The following is a 21,891-nucleotide window of genomic DNA, read 5'->3' as shown; positions in this document are numbered from 1 at the left end:
CTTTCTAAAAAATATTTTTACCTAAAAGCTATGAAAAGATTAGGCAAGAATAAACCATGGCTTGTTCCTGCCTCTCAGTAAAGCCAGTGGCAAATGTCCCACACACTTACATAGAACCGGTTGGGTTTCCTAATCCATCAATAGCTGAATTATTGTATCTGTCTTCCACTGATAAAAAATTCACATTCAGGACATAAAAGCAAGTGGGTCAAGAACCTACAGCATGTGGAGCCTGAGATATTTCCCTTTTCATAAAATGTCTGATATCCCAGGCAAAGAAAAAGCTTTGGAAACAATTAGAAAGACATAAAAGATAATATCAAACAAAAGTGATGATTTTCATGAATGAAATCCTTACAGTTTGACAGCTGGAAGTAGCCTAAAGTTGCTCTTCCAACATATTACTTAATCAAATAAAAACTAAGCCTTTTATAAGAAATCTGCTATCTTTATAGTGGATACATATTCTGGCAGACAACAATGCCGTTCAAGTATAATAACAGCTCTAGCTGATGACTGCTGCTAAAAATGTGGGCACTGAGTAAATGTCAGCGTTGCACAACCATCGGTGGCTCCGAACAAGCTGGGCTGGGCACGGTAGGCAGGATCACGGAGCTCTGACACATGTGTCCAGACAAGTTGCTTCCAGTACCCAAGGCACCAAATACCTGTAACGCACAGTGTGCAAACAGCCAGCCTCCCCATAATTTCCAGTCGCCTCTCTAATAAAGATACCTCTGCTGAAAAAAATCAACTAAATGCCGTATGCCATCACTGGGTTTGTTCAAAAGAACTGCCTCTCAGAGTATCTTCTAATTTTAGAACAAATTAATATTGCATGTTACTTTCTTTACGACTCTTCTCGTTTTGCCCATCATCCACGGAATATCTACTTGAAACCAATCTCCCCTCTACTTCAAACTACCTTTTCCAGCTCTAAACACCTCCCAGAGGCCCAGCTCTCCCACGATGGCTACTATCGGTCAACCATTACATACAGGTAAAGGGCCAGCTGCCCTTCTGTTCATCCTCCTCTCTTTCTCCTTGTTCTCCCTCTTTGTCCTCCCCTCTCTCTCCTTTTTCACCTCAGCTTGGCTTAAATATTTCTCTGGTTTGTCTTCAGGGAAGCATAAAGATGAAAAATGGCCCTGTAATCAAGACAATGGAATGAGATTCATGAGAGATCAGTTCCTGAATTCACCACAGCCTCTTGTATAACTGGAGGAAGAGCATTATTTTTGTTGTAATCCAAGTTCCACTGGAGTCAACCTCCTCACTAACCTTAACTCAAGGCCTTTTCCAGTGAATTTCCACTTCTTTGGGAATGTTTTTTCTTCGCTCCATTTTATAGTCTGTTTAGCCTGCAGCTGCTACCGACAGGGGAGCTGGCTCTTACCTAATCCAGTGGGACAGGATCTTTTCTGGATCCCACTGCTATAACGTAAGTAAATGTGGTTAAACATAGCCAATGAATAATACCTGTGAATAGCTATGTACCTATAAAACTGTTTGCATTTGTTATATCCACTTGTTCCCACCCCTCAAATCTCACAGTTCTTCTGAAGATTTGATCCTAGAAATACTTAAAAACGAATAATTTAATATGTGATCAAGCATGACAGCATCCACAGGACTTCTCCAGGCAAAGGATTATGGTTGGACTGCACGTGGCTGAACTGACTGTAGGTAACACAAAGAAATATATTGATATTTCACGTGCTTACCTACAGATATAGCTTTTATTGTGCCCTAGGAATTGAAGAAATAAGCTTATAGAGACCTATTCATTCTATCAAGAGAGAAAGATTTCTCAGATGATCCACAATTTATGGAGTATGATCCTCTGAACTAGCCAGCAGTTCAGAATTATTGATTTTAAATTGGCTCAGATAGGTTTCAACTTGAAATATATTAAATGTAATCTGCCTACAATAGGCTAATAATATACTGAAATCTCTAAACTCTTTTTCTGCATCTGTGTGCATGCCAAGGCATATACTAAACGTAGTTTTCTCTCAGTCCTTTCCTATCCTGCAGCCAAAACCACAAGCCCTTCAGTAAACTGCAACAGAGAAGGTAGTTGCTATTTCATTTTTAGCGAATTAGACGATGTACGTTTGGTACCCATAGCTATTCTTTTATCGGTAAAGATGTTGTGATTTTGGTGTTATCTCTCTTGGTTTTAAGATCATAAAGTACTGCAAAGAACACATACATTAAAGCATTATCTAAAAGATACTGAGAAACATTTCTAGCACACAGAGAAAACAATTGACTTCAAGTTAGAAAAAATCTCTCTAGCATTAATCAGTGACTGCTGTTTATGGAATTTTACAAAGTGTTTTACATCTGTTCCTTGTGCAGTTCGTGAAGACGGAAGACTTTTTAATACATCTTAACTATGATACTATTTTAATGACTGTATTAAATGGCTATGCTACTGTAGATTCTGTACTATACTAAATGCTTTTCAACGGTACAAACATGCTGTCCTTTTCGAAAAATAAAAAATAAAAAATGGCATTCACTTGCAAATTAGTGGACTAGAATACACATTCTTCTGACCTTTTGTCAGAGTAAGTTGTACTGTATCTACCCTTCTGTGGCTCATAGTTTGACTATTTAGCTAACCTTTTTTTTTTTTAACTTTTTTTTTTTCACAGAAAATGCATTATATTTTGGTGTCATAATTTTTTTCTCCTTTTACCACTGGCACATTATGTTTTTTAAAGAATGTTTATGTAATACCCTATTTGCGTCTTTAATACATTTTGTTTAATTTAAAAGACAAGAGCTGAGCATGCACATTACTGATGCAGAAAGCATAGTAATGGCACAACAGACCTTTATTTGTCAGCTGAAATCATGTGTGTATTCAACCAAATTTTTTTCTTTGAAATTAGAAATTAGAAAGTTAAATATATATGCTAAAAACATCTATAACAAAAAGAGAGGAGGTGACTTCAGTGCACTAATCTCCAGTTTGAAAGCTTAGACTTCTTAAAGTGCCTAAAGTGGTTGGATACGTAAACCTTACTGAAATTTTTGTGGCATCTGGGTGTCTAGCTCTAGCAGAATATTCTGCAACTCAGGAGTTTGCTATTATATTAATTTCCAGCTAGATCCTTGAGCCAGGCAAGTGATGGGGAGCAGATACATTTTTTAAAAAAATCACCAGTGATCTGGGAAACTGCTGAATTTCATAATGATCTTTGGTCAAACATGTAGTACTGATTATCTACCTAACACAGCAACTTGTGCCAAATCACCTATCTTTAACAATAATACCATCTTAATTTCATAGTTTGTATTATTTTATAATGTCAGAACTTTCCTCAATTCATCTTGAAATGATTGGCATTTTGTTAGATTCACAAAAGCCCCCATCAAATATTATATACCTTTACATACATTCAGTATCCATACTCGTGGAGATATGATGTGGACAGACCACTAATATATAGACATAATTATATAGATCAATTTAAAATATTTTAATTTAAAGCAATTAAATAACACTAATGTAGTGTGAAAAGAAATGCAATGTAACAGTTCATGGTGTTTTTACATTAAATGTAATAAAAGAATACAATCCTTGATAATGAAGTCCTGGTCTTATGAAGACAGAGAGGAAATTTACTATTAGATTGCCAATCTTGGTATGATTCAGAAGTCACGGGGCCCACAAAAAATCGATTTTCAAAAACTAATAGAGATGTCCTATTAGCCCCAACAGACTTTGGGTCAGACTCTGAGAAGCATATGACTGCCTACAAATGCATTGTGCAGATGCCTGGCCTGCAGGCTCTTCCCCGTATGCTAGAAAACAAAAAATTCTTCTTCATATCAAGAACACTAGAGCTTCAAGATCTGTAAGAAATGATAAAGTATTGGGTGATAAGAAACCCACTATTCTAGATGCATACAGTGAGACAAAAGAAAATCCACCGTGTCATTATGGGATGTCCTCCAAGCACTCTAATGGCCATGCAAAGTGCCTTGCTATCGACAACAAAGTTTTCTGACAGAAAGCATACTCACTACTGATAACATGCCCAACAACTCATCCACATAAAACACTTTATTATCACAAGCCTTGTCCTCTCTCAGGGACCCAAGCTTGTTTCTAAGGGATCACACAAGGAAGGAAGTGGAGCTGACAACTGTCATGAGGTTTCTGAGTGAGTAGTGCCTCCAGCCCTGCGGTCCACGATGGACTGGATCTCGTTCCTTAGCACACTGCATAACAGTGAAGAAACTGGTTATAAAGAGAGAGAGAGAGAGACAGAGAGGAAGGAAAGAGAAAAGGAAAAGCCTACCAGTTAACCCAAATGTCAGCATTTGTCTTGTATTTGCTCAGTACTGATGGAAAGCCAAGAGAAGATAAAAAGTTTTTTATGTTAGGCCATTGCTCCTCTATTAGGTATTTTCGTTTTCCTCTCATATACCAAGAGAGCACTTGGGCTTTCACTTTAAAACTAGTTACAAAACTGAATACCACAGATTATTTCCAAGAGCAAACATAAAGGACCATAAACTGGAGGAAAGAGCTTTTAGAGGTGGATGCTGGTGATGTGCCAGGTAATGATCAGAGACTAACCTAATTATAAGGGAGTATTTACAGCAGCTTTGGATATTACCAATTCTGTGATTCTGTTAAAGTTTCAGTAAAAAGCAGGCTTGGACCAACAATTTCAGTCTTGTTCCTAACAAGTTGTTTGTTGTTGTTTGTTTGTTTGTTTCAACAACCCAATTTTCTTTCCAACTTTTAAGTATTTGGTAACAATCATAAGTGAAATCAAATGCCTTTCTTGCAGGTCATGAAAATACAGACTGATTCAGGCAGATATTAGTCTCAAGCATCTTTCCTGAAAGAAGGTCTGGGTCTTTGGTCTTACGTTAAGCACATTATGAGAACTATTTGCATCTAAGTTAATTTATTGATTAAGAATATGCATTTAACTGCAATTTTATCTGTCCTGCTTCAGCAGCACATAGGACAGAACCAAGTCCTTTACTCAAGAGGGTGTCCGGCTGAGCTGTCATTGTAGCTCCATTGTTTCTCTCCTGAGCTGTCTCCAAACCCCCACTATACAGCCCTAGAAACTAGTGGACGGCAGGGGCTTCCTGATAGGTGCAGAGATATCAAAACCTTGTGTTCTACGAAGTGCTACATGTTCAAAATGCAGTTTGGTTCCCACCTGTGTAACAGTTTGCACTGTGCATCTTTAAAAGAAGGCGTATACAACTACATAGATTTTGCAACCAGGATTAAATATCCACAACCTTTAAGTATTTCACAATTAAAATAATAATGGTAGGCTTTATTTGACTAATGAAATAAAAATGAACACTTACTTGAACATTTCATTAATGTTTCATATCAATCAAGAAATAAAATACTCTTGATTTTTTATTGCAGTATTTGCATTACTGAGAGATCTTTAAGGCATCAACAAATGTAACGAAATATTTTATTTGCAGCACTTTTGCCCTCACCTGGACTGAAACATTCACGGGAAAAGATAATGAACATGCATGCAAATAATGGGGAAAAGAAGAACAGCAGCAAATAACAGCAGAAAGATTCCAAAAGAAGCCTAAATTGTTGCTGGCAGATTTTTCCCTAGTTAAATACACCAGTGAAAATTCCCCTTTAGGAAAATGCATACAGAGCATATAGGAAAATTATTGTATGGGCTGTTTTCCAAAAATACCATGACTATAAAGCATAATTAGATGGCAAGTATGTGAATAACTAAGTTTAAATCCTTAAGAGTAATGAGATTCATTTGATAATTGTATGAATGCAAGATAAATGTCATCCTTTTAATTTGTTCTCTGATCACTGAGGATGCAGTTTGATGGACAACTTTACAGCAGCACCTTGATCTAAGCAGTGACTGCTCTAAGGTCACTTGGATAATTTGCTAGATTATATTTCAAACGGATTGACCCCCCCCCCCCCCCCATCCAGCTCAACACACAGCAGGAACAAATGCATGCGTTCATACAAGGGAAATATAAAGGGAGGGAAAGCAAACAAAGGTGAAAGGGCAGGTTTTCTACAGCCATGAAGTACAGCTTTACTTTGCTTTGCTTTTTTTTAAGGGATGCTCAGATTTTTCTGCTGTTACATGAGTTTTAGTGCTGGAAAGCTTAGAAACACAGCAGGAAGCAAGGCTTGCAATAACATCACAAGGAAGGGTGGCACCCAAGTGTTCCATCTGCTCAGCTGGTGCTCTCTCAAAATTGCAATTTAACCCCTAGAAAGACAACCCTGTCAAGGCAGCCATACTGTAACCTGCTGTATGGCTCAGGTAATCGATCTGAAACGTTTAAATGATAGGTGAGAGCCCCATTTGTCACTTCCTCCCCTGCAGATATGTAAAGAAGAAAATGGAACTCACCATTATTCACCAGGACATGGAGTGGACAATTCTTTGCTCGAAACTGCTGCACAAATTGCCGAATAGACTTCATGGAAGCCAAATCACAGTATAAAAACTCCACTGGAAGAGAAGAGGGGATGAACAAAAACAGATTTAAGACAGTTATAAAGATTTAAAAATATACTTACATACATCAGCAAGGACTCCTGTGATAATGTCACCAAAAAAAAAAAGGTAAACATTTTAAAACTCAGCTAGGCTTTTGCAAATTATTGGTAAAGCTGGCTGGTCTCAGAAGATTCCTTCTTTCTTCTCTTCCTTCCTCCATTTCTATTTTAAGCCATCGATTCTTCACACAGCAAACATGAGGAATGCTGCTCCCAGAGGGTGAAAAGGGGTTTCAAACGGAGCAAATATGTCCAAATCCCACTGCTTTTTCTATTGCTAGAGGGCCTGCAGCTCTCCAACACTGAGATGAAAAGACATGGAAGCTGAAAATTAAATGGCGAGAGGAGAAGCCACGTTGGGTGCCACTATGTTTCTTAGAGGATGACAAATATGATGTTCCATGTTTTTTGTTGTTGTTGTTTTTTCAGATTATCTGCTGAATGTCTCAAAATACATTTAACACCATTATATTTTTATTTCCAAGAAAATAGATCTCTGATAAAAGTATCCTTTGTCCAAGGCATCAGTCAGCCATTGACCCTCATTCCAATGACAGAAAATTAATTTAAAAAGTAAAAATGAAAGCTTAACAAAATACCCCAATAATTTTAAACCCATCAGATCTGAAAATTCTTATCCTGCCTCAGTTCCTCAGCTTTCTCACCCCTGACTCTCAAAGCACCACTTCGTCTGCTTCCTTGCCTTAGGTGACAGCCATGACCGGAGTTATAATGTGCAAGCAAGGGGGGCTCCCCCACAACAGCAGTCACTATCCCTTACTACTAGTAAAGTAGTAAGAAATATGAAAGTCATACAAAACACACTCCCCTTGCTCACTGTGTCCTTGCAGGGCAAGCGCTTACTTCGATTTGATTTCACCAAACTCACTGTCTTTCTGAGCTGTGGCAGCCTCTGCCTGGCTCCCAGCATCATGCTGGCCACCATGGCTGAGCACCGGGGCTCCCACCCTGCTTGACCTCCAGGTCCTTGCTGCATTGTTCCCCACCTCTTCTGCCCTCCCACCTCACTGCTGCCCCCCTTTGCTCCGTGGGAAGCAACAGCTACCCCTTCCTTGCACATGGCCTCCCCCACCTCCTCCTATAGAAGGAACAGGCTTTAAAGGAAGGGAAAATTAAAGTTACACAGCTCTTCACACACATGCTAAAGAAAACGTTTCTTACAGGAACATGAAACTATTCAGTAACCAGGCTACAGTACAGGCTGTAAAAAGTGACCTTTCCTTGCTACTGTTTTCCCTGCTCCATCGGTGATGTTTACCAAATTGTTTCATCCTGTCACAATCAGGGCTGCAAGCTGTACCTATAATGCTTCTTTATAGTATGCCTGTGCAATATGGATTCAGGCGGGCCTGCAGGCACAATAGCAAGCTAAATAACAAGGCAATCACAGCTTTTATTAAAATCCTTTATAGAAGAGCATTTCCCTTGGTTCCCTTCAGTTTTACACAGTGCAGAGCTTTAATAATCCTTACACGTTTGGAATGGAGACAATATTAGCCCACAGAAATGATCTTAGTGAATTCGTATAAATTACTCAGTGGTCCTTTCCAGGAGAGAGGGGGAGAGTAGATTCCAGCTTAAAAACACTTTAAATACATTTTTTTTTCTACATGGTTGTAAAGTCACACAATTTCAAGCACACTATCACATGAATAAGTCTGGATAATATCTTGAGTTCTCTATAGACCTTTAGGAGATCTGTAATTTTGCTTAATTTTACCCATGTCCTGCACCAGAGGTGGCAAGGAAATGCAGAAGTTGTTAACTCCTGTTAAAGAACAGAGTTGTTCAGGTTGTTCCTCCTGTGGCCTGTATCACTATAACCAGTCAGATACACAAAACCTGGTTTTACTAACTTATTAGTAACTAATGCAACAAGGAATGGAACGAAGACCTAAGTGAGTTTTTATCCTGACTGTGCATTTGCTCTGCTTCTCCGGGCAGCTCATCAGGGAAAGAGATAGGAAAGGGCTGATCAGCTTCTTATAAGGCAGTTCCTTACACCACCACTGGAGGAATCCTTTTTAACACAAAATACTCATTGTGGTACAGAAGACATTGGGCTTCCGTCAGCAGCAGTACATGGTGGCACAGAGCAGGGTCCAACCACATCTTCAGCACCTGTATGGACTGTGGCAACATCAGTCACTCTCCTGGTGTTTGCTAATGCCACTAAATGCACAAGGAAGGCAGGTGCCTGACAACATTCACTAAGCTAAATTTTAATTTCTTCCCTCATCAAAACTGTGCTTTTCTGTGTTGCCAACAACAACCCACACTGCGGTGAGATAGCCAGTATGGCAAGACAAGTGCTTTTCAGGCTGACCAGTACAACCTCATCCTTCCAAGAAGGTAACTTTTTGCTACACCTGTCCCATCTCCCCTCCTTTAATTTTGCAGTTTTGCAGCAAATGCTGTCTTTTGTTATGACTGTACAGTGACGAGGTTAATGGCATACTAGGGCTAGACTATCATTACTAAGCTTATTTACTTTCTTATTTGGGGAGTGTGTCATTGTATTCAGCATTTATAAAGCACTTTCCATCAAAAGATCAGAACCTGCTTTGGAAAGGAAAACAAACAAGCAAATCAAACCCCAAATTTTTCTTTTCACTCACAGGGCAGAAACCTTAATGACCAAAGTCCTTATTCATGCTCGGTCATGCACAGCAGGTCTCTGCCAGTTTCACCGGAGGCAGCACCACGCTGCCCTAGATGCCATTCCACTCTGGAAAGTGGGACAGAAAAACTGCTCTGAGTCAGCCATTGCAGGGCTGTGAATAGAAACCAAACTTCTTCCTGTCTCAGGGTCTGGGTATTTTGTTATAGTACTGTACTGAGGTATTATGCATTTAGAAGATAAGGATATCAGGTAGTTTTTAGAATATTTCAAAGTATGCAAAAATATACTAAGTGAACCTTTTTTTTTTTTTTAATCTTTATTAAAGACCAGCATTTAATAATGTGAGCAAATGACCAAACCTGTACTTGCACTAACAATGTGAATTTAACAACTTTTCAGAAACAATGAGGGGAAAAGGTTTTCTGTGTAAGGTAGGTATGAGCAAAGAGAATAAAAATGTGCAATAACAGCAGGCAAACTGAAATATAAGCCAATATTAATATTTAGATATATCATTTCATATCATTTTAGATTGTCTGCCACTAGACTTCAAATTATTCAAAGTACCTATTAATTGATAATAATGGTCATTCTGCTTTTGAGTTCAATAGTATAGTAAGTTTTAAAAATTAATGGGTTCCTTTGATTTGCTGTATGACATTAAGAATAAAAATAGGGAATAGAATCTACATATAAAATATCTATATACATATACTCTACATCTATACTTCAGCTAATTCTACTGAAATACCCTAATTTCTAACTCTCTCCCATTTTATCTCTTTTCCTATTCTTCCCCTTTTTTTCAGATACTTCTAGAATGACAGCCATGTCTGTGTTTCTTTCTTCTAGTAGATATGTCCCTTGTTCTTATCTAAATAATCTCCCCAAAGAAAGTGAGCAGGTATTTGTCAGACACCGGTGAAAGTATTCACTGCTAAAAATATCTTACTGTTATTTTATTGTAATTTGATGACTCCGTCGTCAGGAAATTATTAGCTAATAAAATATAAAAGGAGCATAATTTCCCAAAAGACATCTAGTGCTACTAATACCATTATCCACCTATGAACAGATATATATAGACAGTGCTACAATTGCTGCTTTGCATAACTGCTTTCTTTTAAACATGTATCTGTCGCAGCACCTTCAGCAGCAGTTTTTCTGGTTGCTCCTCAGTAAGACTTGCTTATCCCACAGAGTTATGCTGGTTCACAGCACACAGCACCACTGAGCACCTACGTACTGTCTGTTCCTGCACCGTGTGCCCTCAGCTGACATGGTGATGGTCACCGACATCAGAGGACATGATGGACGGGTGCCTTGGAGAGCTTACTGACACCGTGAGACCCATGAGAGCCTGACGCAGGCTCTGAGTGCTCACTTGAGTTTGCCCCTTAGGGTCAGTTTCCCTGAGCTGCATTTCAGGCTGACTGCTTCTTCATGTTATTAGCACGCCTTTACTTTTGAACATTTACAATTCCCTTCCTTTGCTTTCCATGACAGCACAGTTGACTCTGGCTCCACATTTTGAGGGGAAAAAAAGAAAAAAAAAAAGGCATGAAATGGAATTTTGGTCTCCTACAGAAGGAAAATTTAGAGGACAAAAGAATCAGCTGAGCACTGGAAATGCAATATTGGGGCTTCCACAAAGGCTATGTCATTTAGTTTTGATTTAGATCAGATTAAGATGAGTTGAAAGCCACCTACCAACTGATTATTTTTCTGCATTCAACTCTAAGCCATCATCTTGAAATCATTATGGACAGCTACAACTCCACATCACCAGAAATCAGAAGTCAGAGTCAACTTTCTTTTATTGCTAATGTCAGTGCAGTGTTCCATCATGCTTTCATTTTCTTTGTTTAAAAAAAAAAAAAAAAAAAAGCAAAGGGTCCATTCTGGGGAAAGCTGTAACTCTGCCCAGAGTAGCAGGGAGTTGGGAGCTCCTTTATGATGGAAAGTGGACTACAGAAAGGACTGCTTTGCCCATTTGCCACCCGTCTTCAGTGTCTGAAGATGTCAGCAGGAAGAGTTATTTCTCCAGCAATGCACGAGGAATGGTTCCTAGACAAGATCATCACAAATGCTGAGGAGTCACTATTCATGCTCCAGCACATGCTGCAAAAGCTCCACGTGGGTGCATTGTTTCTCTGGGTGCTGTATCCCCTGAAGAGACATTGAGGAGTTTGGCTGACCACCACACAGTCATACTTTGGCATCTGCACAGAAGCAAGGAGAAATGTTGTCCTGCTCGTGAAAGACCTGACTACGCTTCTGAGCACCTGGATGGTTGTTGTTCATCAGAAACTGCTCTTAATGAGGCAAGCACCATCTGATAGATGATGCGTTGTAAAGCTACAGAAGCTCTGTCAGCAAGGTGGCAGGTGGAAATAGAAGTGGAGCAAATACCAGCAGAGTGAAAGTATGAACTGGGAGGAGGTGAAGGCATAAAGCAGTACTGGCTGGAGCCTTCTTCCCTTTTGTCACTGCACTGTCACTGCTGACAGTAATAAAGCGTGGCCTTGTCTGGCCCAGTCTTAAGAGACAAGCGTGGTATCTCCCTTCTCCCTTTCTAAAGTGCAGTGGTCCTCACTCCCCAGAGAAAGGTGTCCCAGAATCAGCTCATATTTCTGGGCAAGCTCTGCTCATCTGTTTGTGCATGTCTTCCAGCCAAAAGAAAAGCCACTTTCACTCAAAACAGGGCTGCCAAGAGAGGGGGGTGAACTTCTGGCCAGATGGAAATTCGGACCAGTTGAGCTCAAAAGCTGGTCAAAAACTAGTCATTATATGACAATGCTGTGAGAGGAAAATGCGAAAATGGTTCTACGCCATTAACACAACCCCAGGATTTATCGGTCTACAACCTGGGCACGTGTGGAAGCACACAAGCCTCTGTCAGCAGAACAGGACTCCTGCTAACAGAATATTCCTACATCATCTGGGACTAACTCAAGGGCTGCGGTGCAAGTCTGCCCAGACGTGCATGATGACAGAGTGTTTCCAAAGGACTACAGAATGCTTACTTTAAAAGAACTGCTGGGGAAAAAAAAAAAAAGTCAAACAAACAAAACAAAACAAAACAAAAAACAACAAGGCAAATAAGGCGTGTACCATCCAATTGTGTATTGGGTACAATAATAGACAGTCATCACAAATGCAGCCAGCACAGCATCTCCTATTTATGCTGTGCTCCTGCCCTTCTGCACTTGATGACCTCTCTGACTCCTACACCACAACCACTCCAGAATCTGCCCTATTCTGCATAAGAAGCCAAGATTCTCAGGAATTAAATATTAAAGCAGTTAATGCAGAGAAAACCCTAGTGTGTGCAATGGTACCTACGCACTGGTTGACCCCTAATTCCAGCTGCATTAATGGTGACAATTTGCATAACTTTGGCTCCCGATTCGTTAAACTATTTTAAGTATGTGACTGTGAATCAAAATGGTGGCTGTTGCCTGATGGGGACCTTACAAGTTCCCCCTCACCCTGCCCAGTCTTCTCAGTCCTCTATTGGTCTGAATAATGTTGTGGCATTTTTACAGATCACCGATCTTTCATAGATTTTCAGAGACTAAAAGAAAAAAAAAATCAACCATGGCTAGCTCTAGCATGGATTTACTGCCTAAGCTGATGCTTGAGATATGCCATAGAAGAAGGGGACAGATGAAGCACATCCATCTGCAAAGTGTGTAAGTGCAATGCTGTGGACTGAAATACTGAGCATACCTAAAGACATACAGCTTGGGTATGGTCATTAAAAGATATACTCACGGCTTTAGTTGGACTAGTTTGTCTACAGCCTTCCAGACGGCAAGTGAGAACACTTACATTTAGCTGAGCCTTCCCTGAGTCACCCATTCCTGTGCCACCAACTTTAAAGGCAGCTGGGAGAGACTAGCTTCCTGAGCCCCATGTTAGCCTTTGTGAGCCGCCCTTGAATGGCGTTCTGCAGCCTAGGCAGTGAAAAAAGAGCTCTGCGCTGGTGTTCACAACATAAAGAAAAGTTCACATTGGGCAAATATTAGAAGCTTATGCTTCCCCCACTCCCAGGACAGTTTGAACACTGTCTGCTCAAAGAGCTATAGAAAAAAAAAAGTATTTAATGCTGCTATTTCTTAACCATGTAACTTTAACCTATTGTACTAAGAGAAAAGAGAAAAAAAAAATCTTTAGCTTTCCAACAGACACTTTCTCCTACAGAGGTGGAAGAGTAAAATAAAAAAAGAAATTTGTCCTCAGAAACTGAACAATCTGGCTTTGCTACTTTCACCTTCTGTAATAGAAGTGTGTGGACTAGTCCAGTGATCATTTAACCTGTTACATTCAACAAACACCTGTAGCTCTTGTGCACTGGTTAATCAAAGAAAGCCAACTTCCAGGGTAAGAACAGTGTTTCAGTTCTCTCCCTGCCAAATGCTTGCATTACTGCCAAAATATTAGATGATTACAGGAGAGTCTCTGAATGGATTCACCGTTCATGTTCCCTGAGCACTGGGATGTAGCAGCAATACAAAAAAAGAGGGAGTCCATGTAAAGCACCAGAACTGCTCATGTGTGACTCTGCTAATTGTACTGCAAGTTAGGATGTTATTTAAATATGTGATCATTTTAGCAGGATTCCTACACTGCAGGCATAGTACGCTGTGGGTTTTCCAAATATATAAGTAGTGCTTTGCTGTATAACATTTAATATTTTATGTTCAGCAGGGACAGGCCTTGAAAAAGAAATTGTCTGTCATCAATTTATAAGAAAAGTTTAGAAGATGGTGGCAGTGGGATCCATAGTGAGCTCTCAGGGTGAGGAAGATTATCTCAGCTTCCTGTGGGTAAAATTTCATCCAGATTATTTACTGGGGAGGCTTTATTTCTCTATGAATAGCAAATACAATTATAGATATATAGAAAATTTCCTCGTATACTTGCTAGAAATTACATGCTGTCTCCCTTCCCTCCTCCTGCATTTAGGTGCTCATCACCCAGATTTATGACTGCAGAGAAACAGAGTCCTCTGATACCCTCCCTTGTTGCGATGGGAAGAATTTCTTTGATTCTACCCCACTGAACAACATCTTTGGGAACCTCTCTGTCATCATTTCTAGCACCTACTGCTGTGCCTTCACATAGGTTGAAAGCAACTATGAGTTTGGCAGCTTCATAGCCCCATTCATAGCCCCCTGGAGAAATGGTGGAAAAACGACATCCACATCAGTTTTGATCTGGGGCTGTTATTTGGGGAAAAAAAAAAAGTGTTGCAGTGAAGATGCTTCTAAAATCTCTTTTCAAGGTTGAGGAAGGCAGCATTGATCCTGCTGTTAAGTATATTTTCTTTCTTCTGTGGGGACCTGAAACAAGAGGACTGGCTCAGGTAAATGCCCTCTGCCTCACGGGGACAGATGAGCTCATAGTGAGCGTCTGAAAATTCATCATTTATGGACAGAAGAATAGATGGTTCCATCCATACTATATATATTTGGAATATATGGAATACCTCCATTCCTATTATATATATTTTCAGATGTATTTTCCTCGTACTCCTGGTGAGCAGATTTTATTTTAAATTTCATTGTTACATTTTGTGAATTGCAGAAATGTTGCTTTTTATTCTTGGATAACATTTACTCTTTTCAGTGACTTAGCCCTACGCTGTGACTTATATCTCATTTAAAATGGCAAAATATACAGTGCACATTCGACACGCACATTATAGTGTCCTCATATTGACGTTTTCCATCGGGAATGAAACTCAAGTGAAGAGCTGTTTGGAAGTAACGCAGAGTCAAGATATTAAGGAAGATAAAAGTCAGCAAGGCCTTTACAAGATGACGCAATGGAAAGGTACTGCAGAGGAAGCTAGGAGCACAAGTGTTCTTAGAAAAGATGACAAGTCCTTGAACTGATTTAAACTGGTATAGTTCTGTTAAGTAAATGGAAGTATAATTTCTTTCCTATTTCTCAACTCTGGACTTGCACATCCCCAGTGAGTCTTGTGCAGTGTAGCTTAAAAGTTAAGGTATTGAATCACTTGCATCATTTGACAATAAAGATTTTCAGAAGGACACCTACATGCATACAAAAAAGTAACACTGAGGACAAAAAAAGCCTACTGATCTTTTGTTGGCAGCTTTTTCCTTCAGAATATTTGATTAGACATGCACCCTGACTAAAACATGCACCAGTGCTGCTCTGGTGTTGTTCTCCTCTTGACTTGCAGCATTTCTTTTCTATATGAAGTGTACTGTTCACAAGCAAGTGTAATTTATTTATTCAAAATAATTTCTCCAAGGTAGCCAAACCCTACCAGTTCAATTTAGTTTCAAATTAGCTACTGCGCTCATAACTTTACACCCCTAAATCTTGCTTCCCTAAGTCTCCCTAATTATTTTTTTAATGTGAAAGTCTACTTTCTTCACCCTATATAGTTCGTAAAAGAAGCTCTCACTCATTCTAAACACATCATAATAACAAGAGAGAAAAAACATACGAGCTTAGCGGAAAAGAGAATGTCCAGAAAATCAGGGGGCTGCTAGAACAGAGCTACCTTAACTACAGGCACTCCTAAGGCCATAATATCTGTAGAACAGATACTCTTAGTTGCTACAGTAAGGAATCTACAATTCCAATTAGCCTGTTTTTGGATGGAAATAGCTCAGAGCTGATGATACCCTAATTCTTGTAGTGGCCTAGAACTGATCCAGGCCACTTGCTCATCATTGGCACGGATCTGGCTTCCCCCATCCTATCTGCAATGCAACTGCCTAGACATGGGAACTGGGTGAGTTGTCACTTAATTTTTACTTGCTGAGACAGATATTTTAAAATAGATTAAGACTTTCTGTGCTACTTTATGGTAAATATCAAAGGTTTCAGTCAATACTGAATACAATGTAATTTGTGTGTCTTAGTCTGCTGCACAGGCACTTCTTTCCATAAGCCAATATCAAATATATACTAGAAGATCAGAAGGAAAATCACTCTCCGTAGGACGGCTGGTCAGCACTATGTCTGGATATTTCATAATGAATTAACTTTTCAATCCATGGGTAAAGTTTAATGTAAGAGAAACATTATGTGATGGCAAAACAACTCCCTTATTGGCTACATTTCCTGAAAAGAGCTTGCATTTCTATGTATGACTGCTTACCATTTCAAAACCACCATAATAAAAACCTCCAGTATAAAGAATAATGTTTGTAGTATGCATTGGTATTACCATGAAAACAGCTCAGCAAATATTCTGTTCTACACCTCTATGGTAACAGACTGAGGCTGATAGTGTCTATGTTGTAGTACTTAGGACAAAAAGCTCAGAGTCAAAGGAAATAAAACAAAGACGAAGGGAATATTTCCAAGCTTCAGGCAAGAATATCATTGAGCTGCTCAGAATACAACATCTTTTGTGCTGGACATAAGAACTACCATAATACATATTTCTGTAAACACCGCCTTCTCTTTCACCAGAAAGTTTTCAGTTGTTTCCCTTGTGTCAGTTCAAGCAACCATGTGGCGAGCCAGAGCAGCTCACAGATGCAGCTTCAATGAACTTTCCATTTTCTTCTTTTTCTTTTTCTTTTTTTTTTTTTTTTTTTTTCCAGAGATGGCCTTCACATGGGTCCGTGAGTCACTGCCTCCTGCAGCAGCAGGGCTGGTGGAGAGGTGCAGTGGGAGCAGCAGGCAGCCGGGCTGGAGAAGTGAGAGGAGGCCTGCCCCTTCCATCCATGGTGCAGCTTTAGGAGCAGGTTAGTCACAGTTTCTGACCACCTGGCGGGGCAGCCGCCCTTCCCCATCATTCCTGTCCCCCTTTGCTTCTTCCACACAGATCTGCTGGTGCAACCACTAGCCTGGCTCATGCCAACTTATACCTGGGATGTTATCTGGGTCACGGCAAGGGAACATAAATCGCCTTGGGCAGCACTGCCATCGTCCTTTCCTACTCCTCTGAGAATCAGGAGGCCTAGCCTTGCTCTCACTTTTCTCCAGACGTGACACTAGGCTGTGTCTCTTTCAGGCTTAAGACTTAGGACCGTAGAGTTCTTCTAAGATATGATTCATCTGACCTGTTTCACAAATCTAGTTTAAGATGAGATGAATCATGTCCTACAAATGTTTATTGCTCTCCACAGACTCCAAAAGGAGCTTGGGGACACTGACTCAGATTTAAACCTCTTAGTTATAAACCTTAAAAAATTAGGTGATTTGAATGCCAGCCTTCAGATTCAATTAATAATGAACAAACAGAGAAAAAGAGAAAAAAACAGAGAACCGCGCATGCGTACGGATGACTCAGTGTTATTCACCATACTCAAGATTAGGAAAAAAAAAAAAAAAGATAATGACAACTTCCAGGAGGATCTTGCCAAAGGGTCTCAGATAGCTGGGTAACACAAAGAAAATTAATGCTGGAAAAAAGATAAGGAGTCTTGCAGGGAGTGTTTAAATTCTTCTCATATCGTGAATGGCTATGGAATAACTGTGACTTTTCAACATAAAAACAGAGATATCATTGCATACCCTAACTGATGAGCACATCCCAAGAGTCAAAGAAGGTAAAGATAATTCTGGTGTTTGGGTTTAGTGCCATTATGTGCATATATGCACATAACTGAGACTGAGCTCAAGCAAACTGTGCAAGACATTAGCATTTCTAAAATAACAGCAGTATAGCTTTACATCCCAGGTGAGAAATGGCAGTTTTACAACTGCTCACAGTTCTTGTAGCTACTAATCTGCTGCAGAGATCTTAGCTACTTAGCAAAGTGAGAGGAAAAAAAGGTGCAAAAGAATAAAATTCCAAGAATAGAACTACAGTATCTTGACTGCTGCTTCAGAAGCTGCCCTCTATACTGGACTCCACCTCCTTTCTCTTTTTATTTCCATACAAAGAGATATTTCTTATTATTTTCAGGATTGTATTCATATAATGTATATATATATATATTTGAGATTGATTCATCTGTGGGAAACTTCAGAACTTTTCCACCCAATCCTGTTCTGTTACTTACTTTGCTATTCTTCTATTCTTCTTCTCATCTCAAACTCTTTGCCTGTCCTCCACAACTTTTAACATGATCACTGTAATGTAGTGTCCCTGTTTAGTGATGGTGCTTTAAAGAAATTCTCTTTCATAGCAGTTCCCTGCTATCGCTGACCTGTAATTTCCGGCAATGTAAGATGGAGCAGATGTGCAAGGATCCACAGTGCTCTTCTTCCGCATCTCAATATTTAGTGTTTTGTTTTGTTTTGTTTTTTTTCTTCTTGAAGGCAGGCTGGCTTTTGGAAATCTGAATAATTTTTACTTTTAGGAATGCTCATTCTGTGTACTGTTCAGTATCAACTCATGCTGACAACTGCTTTCATGAGACATTTTGTGGAAATTCTTCCCCTCATTAGAAAAAATTTCCCTGGGAAGAAAATGCCAGGCTGAAAAGAGTACACTCTCATTTGGGAACAATTTGGGAAAGAAAGAGATACTTTTAACCCCATGAAAATCCATTTCTTTTTTTTAAGAAAAAAGTATCAAAACATTTTTCTCTGAAACTTCAGGAGAGATATCAAGAAAGAACAAGAAATGGAAACTTAACTCTTTCTTGTGTTCAGTGTTATAGTCTTTGCCACTGTGCTTTACGCCAGCTCTAGGAAGGACTGACCGTATAGATAAGTCTTTGCATTCCCATTCAGAAGTTACACCTGGGATTGAGTAATGCCAGACTGAGTAATGCCATCGAGTGGCTGGGAAGCAGAAAGGGACCTGGGGGTACTGGTGACAGCGGGCTCAGCATGAGCTGTGCCAGGGGAGGGTCAGGCTGGGCATTAGGAAAAATTTATTTACCTTGAGGGGGACAAACCCTGGAACAGGCTTCCTAGAGAGGTAGTTGATGCCCCATGCCTGTCAGTGTTCTGGAGGCATTTGGACAGTGCTCTCATCACTATGCTTTAACTTCTGGTGAGCCCAAGTGGTCAGGCAGATGGACTCAATGATCTTTGAAGGTTCTTTCCAGCTCAACTATTTTGTTTTACTTCTGCAAGTGGGATTTGGACTAGTGAGTACCCTAGGTGTTTTGGGAAATGTTGGCTATAACTACAGAAAAGCTCACTAACAGGAGACTGGAGAGCAAGATTCATAGTTATGGTTATTGCTGACCTCAGAGAAAATCAAACTGCCAATCTCAAAGCTTCAGGGACCCACTGTCTTTCCCCTGACCTACCTGGTCCTGCGAGTATAAAACTGAATGGCTCCTGAAAGAAATTCTTACTTTTTCTTCCTTTTGTTTGAGATGCCAGTAAACAGCTACCTTAGAATCCAGTCACATTAATTCAGTAGAGGTACTGGTTATTTTAGCCTTGACCATTTTATTTTTTGTTTGGATTTTCTTTTTGGTAAGTGTGCAAATAAATTGCACATTTTCAGGTTCACTATAGAAAGAAAGCAGCTCACATGGAGGCATGGACAGGACCATGTGCACAAGCACATGCCTTCCCTAGAAATATTATATGAATTAGCTCACAGGTTCTGCATTTGTCCCTTGAGGAGCCCCTCATTCCAACACGAGCATGGAGAACATCCTAACTCAGGTACTCGCAGAGCAGGAGGAGAAGGCTCCTTCTCCAGACCTGAATTTCTCATTTATAGAAGGTTGCAAGGTGAGGAAGAATGTGTTAGTGGTATTACAGTGATGGCAGCTGAGCTTGCTGCATTGGTCAATGAAGTATAGGTACAGTAGAATGTATAAGAAGCATACGCTTCAGTCTGCTTCTGTGCACTTCTGCTCTCTAGTTAGCAAGGAGGAAACCAGCAGTAGGCAGAAGAGACTGTCCCTTTTGAAGTGATAGTCACAGCACTGTTGTTTTCTTCAGTGCACACCCTTCAGGGACAAGCTTTTAAGTGTGGGGAGAGAGAGAAAATAGATTCTCATTAGTCTGCTTTATAACCACGTACAACTTAAATATAGGCAAACTGGATTTTTCTAGTTGTTCTTTTACCTAAGAAACTAAACTCATAAAGACAAGACCTCCTAAATTTTGCATCATTTGCAGGTAATTATTAATGTACGAAATCATTCTTCTTACGCTTTCTGATGCACTATCAGTTTGGTTAATGAAGAAGCTAGAAATTCTTCTCACCATAGATTACTATTTCTAATACGGTGATAGCTGTGGTCCTGGCATTGTGAAGCAGGGGAGTAGAGACAGGATTTAGGAAGGTTTTTTTTATTTCTGCCTAGCACCTAACCAGCATTTTCAGGGAAGATAACCCCCCTCCACTCCACACTGGGAAAGAAATCAGACAGTAACTTTTATGCAGCCAGGTATGCTCTTCTAGCAGCACTCTAACAGCACTGCTGATCTGAACACTATATTTTGAACACATTTTGGATTGCTGCAGAGCTCCAGATTAGCGGAGCTGCAAGATCAAAAGGCTGCCATGCAAAATTCTGGTGCAGCGTGCTGCAACATATAAAAACCACACTGACAGATCTTAGCAGATCCTCACCCACCATAGTACCTCCTTCGCCCTGGGTTTAGGGCTCAGCTTGACTCACACATGCAGAGGGCTGGACCCAGCCTCCAACTCCACGGTGGGCATCACACGGCCCACCCTGGTGCTGGGTAGGGTGGGGAGGACAGGGGCAGGTGAGCCCCTTCCCTTGCCCAGGAAAGGATGTCTGAGGGGGTAAGTGTTTCAAAAAGAAGGGAAAAAATGGGAAGCTGGGTCGTGGTGAGACCCAGAGTGACCGCAGGCACCAGAGCTGTGTGCATTTCCTCCGGCTGCTTCATCAAAGGGACGCGGATCTCTCCAACCACTGTTTTTGGAACCGAAGTAAATTTGGTTAGCTGTGTATAAAGCTCTGGAACAACACATTTTTAATGGGCAGGTAGAACATTAATTTGAGGGTAAATTATATATTTAGGTTAGCAGCTTGGCTGCTTTGTTGATTCGTTCTTTTGGACTACTTGGATGCCGGCCATCACCGTGCTGTGATTTATCTCTGTTTAATTTTTCCACTTTTTCAGACCCTTGGCTGTTGATAATTCAATTTCTGGCAACTGCGGACCTTCACTCCCCATTACAAGTTATACCCCAAGGCACACATACTGCCATCTGTGCTGTAATGGTGGTGGTAGCTAGTGGATGAGAAGAGGCAAATGTCCAGATGCCACTTGGGATCTGAGACAGCTCTAATATGCAAATGATGCTTGGATTAAAAATACCCTCTGAATTCAAATATTAGCCAGTCAGAAACACTAGGACACTCACCCAAGGGACTCCCTTCACCCCGTACTCAATTTCTGCATATTGCTTATTCCAAGAGCTCAAGCGGCTGCAGATACCTAAATGCTTGCCTTTGATGATGACCAGAAGAAATCTGTCAGGAGGTTTGTGCCTACAGCAAACCATCAACTTCTGCTTTGCCAAGAAGTGCCCCTTGCATAACTGCTTGTGTCAGTGGCACAAGGTGCTGAATGGGTTTAATTGTTGGGAGGCTACATCCCCTCTCCATCGAGGCTCACAGCCATTCAAGTCTTGACCTGAATTGAAGAGGAATGATTATATTTTAGGAAGAAGTTGCCCCCAAATCTTTTGTAAAAGCTCAACAGGAAGGTAGCCTACAGACAGCAGGGTGGAAGGAAAACACGTGGATGGCTCCCAGCAAGAAGAGGAAGCCCAGAACCACACTGAGTGCTG

At 40.3% G+C, this 21,891-nt stretch overlaps 1 protein-coding gene across 1 annotated transcript in view; it reads right to left on the bottom strand.

Annotated features, from left to right (window-relative positions):
• ZBED1 (zinc finger BED-type containing 1) overlaps positions 1–21,891 on the bottom strand; it is a 211,555-nt gene that overhangs the window by 55,241 nt on the left and 134,423 nt on the right. Inside the window, exon 4 of the mRNA XM_080598418.1 lies at positions 6,411–6,512. Within this exon, the coding sequence (XP_080454544.1) occupies positions 6,411–6,512 (102 nt within the window). The remainder of the gene's footprint in view (positions 1–6,410; positions 6,513–21,891) is intronic.

This window comes from Anser brachyrhynchus (genome assembly GCF_964034855.1).
Source record: "Anser brachyrhynchus genome assembly, chromosome: 1".
Lineage (NCBI taxonomy): Eukaryota > Metazoa > Chordata > Aves > Anseriformes > Anatidae > Anser > Anser brachyrhynchus.
The sequence above is the reverse complement of the archived record's forward strand: the minus strand, read 5'-3'. Positions and strand labels throughout refer to the sequence as shown.